At 44.8% G+C, this 12,426-nt stretch overlaps 1 protein-coding gene across 3 annotated transcripts in view; it reads right to left on the reverse strand.

The window, feature by feature from the left end:
• Nucleotides 1-332: 332 nt before the first annotated feature.
• POU6F1 (POU class 6 homeobox 1) overlaps nt 333-12,426 on the reverse strand; it is a 532,900-nt gene continuing 520,806 nt past the window's right edge. For all 3 annotated transcript variants that reach the window (XM_069653382.1, XM_069653381.1, XM_069653384.1), the window contains one exon: nt 333-6,179. In XM_069653382.1, the coding sequence (XP_069509483.1) occupies nt 5,834-6,179 (346 nt within the window). In that variant the 3' untranslated portion in view covers nt 333-5,833. The remainder of the gene's footprint in view (nt 6,180-12,426) is intronic.

The raw sequence follows: 12,426 nt of genomic DNA on the forward strand, positions 1-12,426 counted from the left end.
AACGAGACAGTGAAAATGATTTATCAGAGGTTTATTGGAAGTTGTGATTCAACAACTTCACAAGGGAACGTTTTTCATGCCGTGAAGCCCCAAAGAGAGGTGAACTGTATACTAGTGGTCGAAGTCCTGCCACTCCCAACAGAGCGCAAGAGGCCATGAGAGAGAAAAGGTGAACCACTGAGAATTATTGTTTAGAGGCTGTTGTTTCATAACCTCACAAGGCAAAGCTTGTTCCGCTGAAAAGCCTCGAGAGAACTAAAGGAAATTGTCTTCTGGGTATTGGATGCCTGTCATTCCCCAAAGGAGTAAAAGAGGTGCTGAGAAAGAGAAAGTAAACCAGTGAGGGCTATTTATTGGAAGTTGTGGCAGTAACACATCACAAGACAGAGAGAGGAGCACTGGGGAGCACCAAGAGAACCAAAGTGCCGTTTGTGATGTCATTTTTGATGTCCTGGGTGTTAGTCTGAGCAATGCATGGTGGTCGCGTGAGTTTTGACATAACTGGTGAATTGTTTTCATTTTTCCATATTGTGCTGCAACCATAACTTCTGCTTAACAATGTTTTTCCTCTGCTTCTTTTCAATGTTTTTATTAGTGCAATGGACCTCTAACGCCAGTTTAACCGCGTTTTTTCACTGAATCTATATATATTTAATTGACATTACTAATGGAAGGTGATGAATCCGCCCGTTTCAGGAGCCAACACCTAGAAGAAAAGATAGATGAGCTTAGATCATCTAGCTGATGAAAGATGATGGTAGCATATATGTGTAACACTGCTTTTATGTTACCCACGTTATTTCATTAACCATTTCTTCTGTCTTAATGTCAGATTCACCCCTTAAGTCTCATTCATAATTGTATAGACCATGTTAAAAAACACTGTTTGGGATCCCTACTTTCGACCATATGGTTCTACACTAAATTGTATTGATATGCCGCTCTTGGTTAATGGGGACTTAAATATAGGGGCATAGGTCCTTCTTATCATCTGTCTCCCTCTCTATCGGTGGTGTTCCCCAGGGGTCTAACCTCTCGGCCTCGCTTTTCAACCAATACCTAGCAACTCTTGCCCACTGCATTGCCATTTTCTGCTCCAATTTCCCGCGCTATGCTGACGACACTCAACTCATTCTTAGGCTGCCCTCAGCCACCTCCTCTCCTTCTCTCATCTCTGATTGCCTAACTGCCATTCAAGATTGGTGTGCCACCAACGATCTTTGTCTGAATGCCAGCAAGACAGAGATCCTCCTCATCGGCACACCTTCACCCTCCTTTCCCCTCTCTCTCTGGCCGGTCTCCCTTGGCCCTCCTCCTATCCCCACCTGCGAGGCTAAGAACCTCGGGGTCATCTTTGACTCCATACTTTCCTTCTCCGCCCACATCTCTGAGGTCTCTAAAAAGTCAAACTTCCTACTGCACCGCCTCAGAGGTACTCTGCCTTTCCTCTCCTTCTGCCAGAAGCTCACTGTCTCCCAAGTTCTGGTTCTCCCTAGGTTGGACTATTGCAAGTCTCTTTCTGAATCTACCTGCCTCTACTCTCCACCCCCTGCAACTAATCCAGCACAGGATTGCAAGACTTGTCCTTGGCCTCAAGCCTTGGGATCGTATCTCTCTAGCTCTGAAATCTCTCCATTGGCCTCCAATGGATGCAAGGATTTAATTCAAAACCCTCTGCATTGTCCACAAGGCTTTCTGGGGCCTGGGTCCAAAATACCTTCAGCTATCCCTCCGCAAATACCTCCCCTCTCGAGCTCTTAGCTCCTCTACCTTTAACTCCCTCAGGGTCAGTCGCTTTTCAAAGAAAAGAGCAGGGGTAGATCTCTGTCTTCGGCTGGGGCCTCCCTCTGGAACAGCCTCCCAGCTACTCTGAAACTTGAGAACCATCTCCGGTTTCGGAAGCACCTCAAGACCTTCCTCTTTGCTTCTGCCTTTGCACCCCCTCTCCCCTGCTGATCTGCTCTCTCTCTCGGCACTGTGCACCAGGCCTACCCTCTGTCTTCAGGGCCCAGGTACCTGCTCACCCTGCCACCCTCCCGCACTGCCCCGGGCCTCGCCTTGCACTGGGGTCTGTATCTGTACCCATACAGTCCCCCCTTTTATTCCTGCACTTATCAGACATACCCTGTCTACTGTTTTAAACCCAGCACTTGCCACTTGCGGGCTGCACTACCACTGTTTGTTGACTTTATTATTTATTTATTTATTATTATTTATCTGTTTTTCTCCTTTTCTCCACACTTGCCACTTCTGCGCCTCCCATGCACTTTTCCCCTCTCCCATGCACTTGCGCGTTCTCAATGTCACTGGGTCTAGTAAGATCGTTGTTTTGTTCTCCCCTGTTCCCCTCCCTTGCCTTGTCGCACTCTGAAACACTTGTGTACGAGCGCAATATAAATAAAATATCAATCACATGAACTGTTAGATTGTTTCCTCTTCCTCCTTTAGCAGGACATAAGATGTGAACTTAAGTGCAGTGGTGATGCTTAGAGAGCTATAATGAAGTTGGTACTATGATGTGGACTATCCAAAGACAGCACCAACCAAACATTGACACCCCTTTTCAGCAGAAGATGAAACTTTGCAAACTGCCTCTTTCATCAAACAGCTAGAGTTGTGTTTTTTATTTTGCTAATGCAACCCAGTTTGCGAGACCAATCAATGGAAAGCTAAAAACATCTTGGAGACATTACATACCTCTTGGGGGTTAAATATTAATAGCCACCTACTTCCGTGTTGCTCATTTTACTTTCCTCAGAAGGGTAGAAGTTTAGATCACTTCTGACGAGTATTAAACCTGTAAACTGCATAACACACTTAAAAGTCTGATATATACTTCAAGCCCACTTGTATCACTTTGTGATTTTAATAATCTGCAGTTCTAATTCAATAATGTTGCAGTCCTGGCACATTTTAAGTCCATTATTCTGCAACCAACAATGGCAAAGTGACAACTCTCTTTGCATTAAAATATATCAATATATTTTGATTTACAAAACGTACCACATATCATCTAACCTACGTGCCCAAATCATAACAACGTAAATCATTTGTTTTCATGCCTTTAGGATTTGTTAAGTTAGGTTACACTTCTTACCCTGAAATCTAGAGCTCATCCTATTAAAAAACAAATAGCAGCCATTTGCCTGGAAAAATGCTTCTCTAGTATGGGCACCTCTTCTGGATTCAAGTGATTCAAATATTCCCCGGCCTCATAAGTAGGCTCGTCAGCGCTACATATGACCAATGACAAGTCTAAGTGCCACGAGATCACAGAGACTATAATAATCCGATCCGTGATTGCCATTTTTGTTGTCCTTTTTGGGGCTGAATGGTTAAACACTTGAATCCAAGAATTGGTAAATCGTCGAGGCAGGATGTCTCAATCCAACAGGCATTCCCTTCAACATCGCTATCTAGATGGCAAAGCTTGCAGTATGTGTAGTTCCATTTCACACAGGACTGCTCAGCAGACTTCAGTCAAACAGATATTCATAGCACAGCTGCACCGGTATTCATGTACACTATGGGATGACCAGGCAGAGCATTACCTTTCTAGTAGCAAAAAGCGACGACAGAGTGAATCACCACTAGGATAAGTGACCACTTTGCAATTTAGCAACAAGGCAACAAGTAGCAAATCTTTGCCTTGTCTAGCTTTTAAAGTTTAACTCTCCGACTCATGATTCTTGGAATAAAAAAGGCCTTTCATATGAAATCTGAAATGCCAAACTGGTACATAACCCAAAATGTGCTTCAACAGTTTAGCGACAGCACATCTAGGGGATCATATTTTTGATAATGATTCACTCGAGACTCTCACATTCATAAGACAACATTTTCTTTCTTATTTAACCCTTTAAGTAACATCGGGGTATTCATGTATGCACCCTAAGATGTTTCACTTGTTACTCATTTTGTTTGCTGGTTTGAAATCTAGAATTGGCTGAATACTTAGGGTTTCTTTGTGAAACAGAGGGAGCTCGCCATGATGCCCATAGTTGCGCAGAATGCAACACCAGCTCACTTGCCTTCCCGGAGAAAAGGGATTGAACTTCTTTTAGCGAAATTATCCAAGTGAGTCTTTGACAAAATCTTAGAGGCAGATGGTGGGGTGAGAGCAGTGTGGTAGTGGAGTGAGAGGTGGCAGGTGGGAAGTGAAGGGTGAAATGAGAGGTGGCACTAAGGGGAACAAAGGTGGGGAGGGGCGTGGCAGGTGGGCCGTGAGGTATGTGGTCGTGGGGTCTCTAGGTCAAAGTAGTAAGCTGATGTAGCTTTCACAAAAAGCATTTAACACCAACACCTCAGACTTAGTTTAAAAAAATTAAATCAAAAGAAAAAAATGTTTTTCAATCCTAATGTTAATCCAATCGTACTATTTTTCACTGCTGAAGGGAAACGTCCAGAGTATGTGAACCAGCTGAAGAGTCCACAAATAGATTACATATTTTACAGTGCAAATAATGGAAACAAGTTAATCCTTGATTTTTGTGCACGTTTCCTCGAACTTCCCCACCAAAAAAGGTGGCCTAGAAACAGAGGCGTAGACAGGGTAGGGCTTGAGCGGGCAAGGCCCACCCAAACTCTATAAATGGCCACTGAGCTGCGCAGTGTGGGCATTTACAGATGTTAATCACTGTGGTGGACCCAACTACATTAGCTTCAGGCCTCACTTGTTAGACAATCCTGGTTACGCCTCTGCCTAGAAAAGTGTTGGCAAAGATGGCTTCATGCTGGGTAGAGCCCTGATATGTCCACAATGTGGTAAAGGAGTTTACTGCAGTAGAATACAGTTACTTTGACCAATAACGTCAATTTGTATACTTATTTTTTTAAATATACTATAAAGATTCAAGAAATGTATCTCATTAATTGCCATTAAAAACATTTACCTACAGTATTAACCTAGGCATACACCTTTCCCTGTATATTCATTGTTCTCGTTGACGCGTCCTGTCTTTGTATCGCTAGTCCACTCTCTTGTACAGAATGTTTCCAAGTAATGGACATATTTTGCTGGAATTGTTTTGTACAATTGCAACGTATGATGACATCTTGTTCTTTTGGCTTGCTGACAGCATTTTGCAGCTTTTCATCTCTTAAGCTTGATGGATGAAGCCGCTGCGTAATGAAGCGCAGGTGGAAGTGCATCCCATTATTATTTCTGGAGATAACTTTGATCCTCCACAAGAGTTCATTTTGGTTCCCCCCTCATTACATGAAGACAGGCATGACCAGGAGACAATCGTGTGATTCAGAACCAGTGCAATGGGCGCTCAAGATCGCTGCTACCAAAGAAGACTACATACGTGATGCAGCAGGCATACATCGACTGTAAACCTCACTCGAGTGCAATAAGTGTACCAGCAAACAGCGCTTGCACCAGATCATCATCTACTGCTACACACAGAACCGTGTCCGTGGGAGGAAAACGGTGACGGGCAGATTAACAGCCCCCCCTTTAAAGTTTCAAGTTCTTGCTCCATCGCAGCTTCATAAAACGTTCTATTGCATTGCATGGTGCAAAATACCCACAGGGAGTACCTGCTCATCGCGTCTCTGGCTACTGAGAGGCACCAACATGACCAACCAATGACCATAATGTACGCGGAATGAAACCAGCGTGGCGTGACTGCCTGTCCACAACAAGTTGTTAGTGGCTTTTCACGTGGCCTCCACTGAATTTCATGGCACAAGGTTGACAGGTGCAGGTGCATCACCACAGATCCACTGAGCGCTGAGTTTGACTGCTAAAAAGTGCTCATACAAAGAATGTGATCAGCTATAAAAGCATGATACTATTATCTCTTTTGTTTCACCCAATCCTTTCCTTTTAAGGATTCTGGAAGACGTTCAGTCTGCTGGTATTTTTGAGGGTCTGCCGCCTGTTGCAAAACCAAACCCTGACAACCTCGCGGTCATAGTTCAGCTCCTTTGCAATCTCTGTAATCTCCTGGCCCGTGGGAAGGGCATTCTTCTCAAAGTAGGCATTGAGGATCTCAATGGCTTGTGGGGTGAAAGAGGTCCGCCGCTTGCGTTTTTTGGAAGGTTCACCTCCGACGAACTCCATGAGGTTTTGCTGGCCTTCCTGGTTCCGCAGCTCTGCCTCGTTCAGCCACTTTTCCAGGACTGGTTTCAATTTCTGCGCACTCTTAGGAGTGATGTCCAGCTTCTCAAACCTAAGGGAACAAAGAAAAACATAAGAATATAATTGTTTTGTTAAGAAATAAATACCACTTGTTTGGCACTTTCGTTGGGTGATACATTTCTTTCTGCTAATGAATTCAATACTATCTCTCCAACCTTGAAAATGCCCACAATTTGTCCATGAATGAAGAGTGAAGGTGTAAACAGTTTGATAAGCAGTAGCAAAATCAAGCATTTCATCCCAGCCTCGAGTTTCAGAACACTTGGACAAGCCCTGATCATCTCTCACCTGGACGGTGGCAATCCCAAATCCTAGATGCCATCTTGGCCCCTCTGAAAGTGGTCTAGCACGCTGTGGCATGCCTCATCAGAGGACTCACATAATGTGATCACATCACCCCGGCCCTCAAGGAGCTGCACTGGCTACGCCTTTAAGTGTGCATCATCTTCTAAACAGCCTGTGTCACCTACAAAGCATGCACAACCAAAACACCACTCTGCCTGGCTGAGAAAGCCACCATCTCCGGAGGCCAGCACACCACAAGAAGCCACAACATTACAGACATTACATTACAGACTAAGAACCAAGAAGGGAGAAAAACAAGAAACAGGCCCTTTACTGCTAGTAACCCTACTTTTGGAACAGGTCTTGCCCCATCGATCCTTCACTTCTTTGAGGAGCTGGTGGACCGGTCAATACATTTCTCGCCAAACATTGATTGCTTCACTTAACCCAACTTCCCCCTTGCGGATCTCCCTCCCTCCACTGCTTCCCCTACCTATCAAGGCTCCCAAGCTACAGCAGCACCCTACTTGTAACCCCCACTGCTTTCCAGTTAGGTTTGCCTTTTATAAATTCCATACATAGGGCCTCATTACACGGTAGGCGCTAAGGGATTACCGGCACAGGTAAGGTCACTGGTGCCGGTAATCCCTTAGCACCCTACTACGAGGTCCCTCAGCGGGTCCCGTCCTTAATGCCTGGTCTGATCAGGTGTTAAGGACGGGATCCGCTAAGGGACTTCATAGCTAATAACGGTACCGCAATTTGTGGTACCGTTATTAGCTCCTTCCCCATTCCCATTGAGCCCTATGGGGGCTCGAATGGGAATGGGGAATGGAAATTGACATGGGGTCTTACCGGGTCCTCCAGGGTCGGAATGACCCGGTAAGTCCCCATACCGCCTACCCGGACCCGGTATGGGGTAAGGGAGTAGCCATACCGCTAATAGCAGCATGGTTACCTCCTACCGTGTAATGAGGCCCATACACACATATTCGAGCATGTCTCTTTCTTTTAGGTAGGGCACACTGTTAGGAAAGATTTCCATTTATGGGTCATTTTCCCTCCAATTGTGAACCCCCCAACTTTTTGCTGTTGTCTGATCATCCTAGCCTGACTTTTGCCAGTGGAGCCCAGCCTGGGATTGGGCCTGTACAGTGGATACATTCCATCAATACCCATCTATAATTCATCTCAGGGGCAACCACAAAAGAAGATGAACCTTGGCACCATTCTTAGCTGTATACTCACAGCACGCTATTCCGCATTTCAAGTGAGCAATGTGCGATTTCTACGTTCAGGGTAAGCTTATTAGTGACTTAATAGGCACATTTAGTGGTGTCATTGCTCGGGATCTCTTGAACTTTTGTTGTGAGGTTGCAAGGTCACAGCGGCCTTAGATGGTCTTAGATGTTATGTTGGAAAGAGCCAGGTTTTTAGAGCTTTGCGGAAGAACATGTAGTCTTTGGTGTGTCGAATATGTGGGGGGAGTGAGTTCCACAGAGTGGGGGCCAAGGTTGAGAAGGCAGATTCTCAGATCCTCACAGAATTAGAGGTTGGAATCACTAGAAAGAGAACAGTGCTTGATCTTAGGGTGCGAGATGGGAGTTTGGGTTTTATCTTCTCTTGTAGGTACTTTGGGCAGGTCTTGTGCGCTGCTCGGTGGGTAATGCATAGGTTCTTAAAGGTGGCCTTTCATCCGACCGGAAGCCAGTGGAGGGTTCGGAGAGCAGGTGAGATGTGGTCTCTGTGTCCCAGGGCAAGGAGGAGTTTGGCGGCAGCGTTTTGGGCTCTTTGGAGTGTCTTGAGTTGGTATGCCGGTGCTCCCAGGTATAAGGAGTTGGCATAGTCCAGTCTCTAATAAAACCATGGTCTGAGTATACAGCTAAGAAGGGTGCCAAGTTTCCTCTTCTTTTGTGGTTGCCCCTGAGATGAATTATAGAGGGGTATTGATGAAATGTATCCACTGTTCAGGCCCAATCCCAGTCGTATAAAGCTCTCTTTAGTCTATCCTGATTACCAATGAGGTCATCTGCATCCTCCCCGCACTTTACAACCAAACCAACTCATTACAATTGGCAGCCAAATCTTCAAGTGTTTCCAGACCCTTTTGATTCTTAATATACTTCAGGTCTTCATATAATGAATCTCTACACGGATCTCTACATTTTTCTGTAAAGGGATAGATAGTGCAAATAAACCCTTGCCATCAAGGTCAACACAAGTTCATATGGAATGGCTAAATGAGGGATCGAGCTATACATATGCAATACTCGCCTCCAGATAAGGACTTCAAGGGCAGACAATGCTTCAACAATAGTGACATCATAAACCTTCAAGCCATACAGTAGTCTGGGCACACATTTACCTTCATAATACCGAATTGCTGCTAATGAAGAAAATTTGCTGTATTTTGCATACATTTTGGTTAATTGATTTGCCAAGTTTGCAACTTTGTTCCGCAGCCGCTGAATGATGTTATTATTGGCTTTCCTGGACAGAATATAGAAGCCCAAATACAGGCGGGAGTTTGTTGTCTTTACCTGTTCACTTCCTGTGTGCCATTTGAAAGGTACTTGTTTCCCTTTTATTAGAAAAGCATATGACCTTAGTTTTAGATGTATTAATTGCCGGTGAATGAGTTGTTACAAAACTGGCAAGTCCCTCCAACAGATGTTGTAGGCCTATAGGGGTTATATCAAAGACAACAAGATTGCCTGCGGAAGCAGGCCACAATGGAGTAATATTGTGTTGTTTTGGGGTTACCATGGCCCTTGGTTGTAAGTAGTCACCAATATATGAAATGTATAGGTTGAAAAGGCAGGGGGCTACAACGCACCCCCTCTAAAGGTCTGTATGGATCTGGGGAGTAATCCTTGTTGGTTCCAGGTGACCTAAATTGATGTGCGGTCGTACATGCCCCTCACCAACCTCAATATACCTACAGGTATGCCCCAACCCTAGAGTTTCTGCCACAGCAGATTTCGGTCCACGCAGTCAAAAGCTGCAGAGAGGTCAACTGAAGCCAAGTAGACCGCAGAGTTCCCCTTAGAGTAAGTCTGATGTTGCATACACTTTATCAAGAGACCATTGAACCCAGTGCCTATATGGCTTTGAACACCTGTCTGCCCCTTTGAGATGTGCCCACTTTCACCTACCCATGCCTTCAGATGCTGAAGTAGTAAGCTAGAAAAAAACTTTACTATCAGCATCGAGGATAGCGATAAGCCAGTTATTGCAGGGGTCTTCCAACACACCTTTCTTATATATTGGGACAACATGGGCCTGTGCCCATGCCAAAGGAAATTCTTCCGTCCACACAATTTCCGTAACAGGGTCGAAAGGATTCTTGACCAAGTGTCTGGGTTGGTTTTAAAAAGAAAGTTTGATAATCCATTTGGTCAGGGAACCCCATAGGCACTAATGGATTTAATAGCTTTTAGTGTTACCTCCATTTCCACATCTATCCTTGTTCCGACATGACCCTCCCCAGGACATGGTGCTACAACAAGTCTTAAAGTAGGTAACCGAGCAAAGAGACGTTTAAAGTGCATTACCCACTCATCCTCGGAAAGTGCATTCACCAGCCTGCCCATATAGGGCATGTCCTGATTATTCATCAAGGACCAAAACTCCTGCGAGTTTTTATTACGTAGGGAAGAGAGCACTTGTTCCACATCCAGTTGCAACCTATCTGAACGAGTAGCCCTCAACCAGTTTTTATATATTTGCCGCCGGTGCCTACTCTGTTCTCTCTTTTGTAAGCAGGTAAGGTGTATGTTCCTTTGGACCATCCTGATTTCGGTGCGTTTAATTGTTTTCTGTTTGGCTAGATTAGTACAATATGTGTGTATATGGGGTTTGTTACTCTTTGTGTGCTTGCCCTTGTGTGCAGTATTCTGTTCAATAACATCCATAATGAATCCCCCGAAGTTATCGATAGAAATAATTTTGTTCCAATCCCCAATGCTGGTCACATCCCAGTAGTCGTGCATAGTTCCATTCACACAATGTGCCAGGGAGGGCGATCAAGTAATCCTCCTTCCTGTTATGTTAAGTTGGACATAGGGCCTACCCAATCCATATTAATCCACTCGGTCACCTCTATCCCAGGCACCAAAGTGACCCACCAACAGGGAATGGTCGCTTATTTCCATCCTAGTTATTTCTAATCCCAGACAATTCTCATGCAGTCCACTCCCCACAAAGATATAATCTATAGTAGAGGAGTGTTGGCCATCTGTCCACGTGAGACGGTGCGGAACATCTCTGCAGACTGAACCATTTAGAGGCTGCTATCCCAGCCCTCTAAAGCAGTCCCCACTGAGTACCATTGCGTACTTTCCAGTTATTCTGACCAGTGTCCATTCGTTGTTCCATCACAAGCATACCTTTTATACAGTCCGAGTTTAGATCTCCCAACAGTACGGTCTGGCCCCCCGCATGCTCCCCCATCATTCACTAATCAATAAAGTGATATGCTCTAATTCCTCGGCAAGTGGACAGATGCCTAGGTGCCAGTACACATTTACCACCAAAACATTAACTTTAGTCGGCATCTGCATTTGTATGTGGGTGGCCTTTGCCCCAAAAACCACATCCAGATTGGATATAACGCTTACTCCAGACACCATTTGGACCATTGTAATGAAGCCTCCATAGGGTCTGTCCATCAAACCCTAGCGAGCGACCTGATTAAAAATCATGTAGCCATCCAGCGAGGGGGAGAGTCTAAGCCAAGCCTTTTGGAGAGCAACAATTGTGTAGGTCTTTAATAGGTTGGACACTTGAGTATTATTCATTAGAGCTCTATTGCCCCTAGGGTTCCATGTAGCGATGGTCAGCTCAAATGCGCCAACCCGAGCCCCACCAGAGGGGTTGCAGAAGCGGCCTAGCATAATGCCTTGTTGAATAACCAAGACCAGTCTCTGCTCTCTTCAGGTGCCAGTATTTTCTTTTTCAGCATAAGAACCAGCTCCCCCATTACTTCACACTGCTCGGACATAAATGAAGGCCTGGGCGATTTTTGAATTACTTTCTGCCCATCCTCGCCGGCACCACGTGCTGACACCTCGTTATGAGTACAAATGTGAAAGCCTAATTTACGTATATTCTCACGTTCCCTCAGTAGAATATCGTTCAAAATACTTCTGTTCACATACAGTGTCACAGTATGCCCTCACTCGTTGAAAAAAATTCTATCGCGATCTTTATAACACACATTTGCAAGGGAGGGTATTTCCTGTAACAAGACATTTGTACAATTTAACACTATCGTTGAAATGTCCTGTAAAACACTTTCAATAGTTAAAGTCAATACATTTTATAGCTGTTGCTCCTTTAGGCTTTGTTTCCCATGTTTTGGCCCATAAGGCTTTATGTGGAGGAGTTCCCTGTTTGTTGGGCCTATCGGGAAGCAAAAAAAAAAAACCTGTATATTGCAGCTTCGTGCTGCTCGCAGTGTTAATGAGCAGCCTTTCACGCCTTGGTTGCTCATTTGTCACGTTAAGGACCCAAGGGGAGATTTTTGCCGAAACACTGCTCCAAAGTTACTAGTGCGGGGCATAGGTGTTGGTTTTAGAAGAAGCTCAGGCAAAGCGTCACGTATTTCTTTTAAACAACTATCCGATACGGCCAAATCTCTTGACCAAGTTTGCACCATTGGTTGAGGGAATGAAGGATTATTTTCCTCCGCCCTTGCCCCTGTAGAGTTTAATTTGGTCAGTGCCTGCTTAACCTCTGGTTGAGAAAATAGTAAATACAAATGTTTTGGCCGAATTGCTTCTTCGCCTTTGGCTGGATACAGTTCTTAGATTTTTTAACTTTGTTCAATGCCCGGTCGATTATTCTTCTCCCTTCTTCTTCTTCGGGCTCTGCCACCTTTAACAGGGACTATAGGAACCTACCCGATTGAAGCCTCTCCTTCGGCTGCGCTCTCCAGTCTCAACGTTAGCGATCTTTCTATGGCCCTTTGACGATCACTAATCATTGTATTC

Source organism: Ambystoma mexicanum, chromosome 3q (genome assembly GCF_040938575.1).
Source record: "Ambystoma mexicanum isolate Mex_15411 chromosome 3q, UKY_AmexF1_1, whole genome shotgun sequence".
NCBI lineage: Eukaryota > Metazoa > Chordata > Amphibia > Caudata > Ambystomatidae > Ambystoma > Ambystoma mexicanum.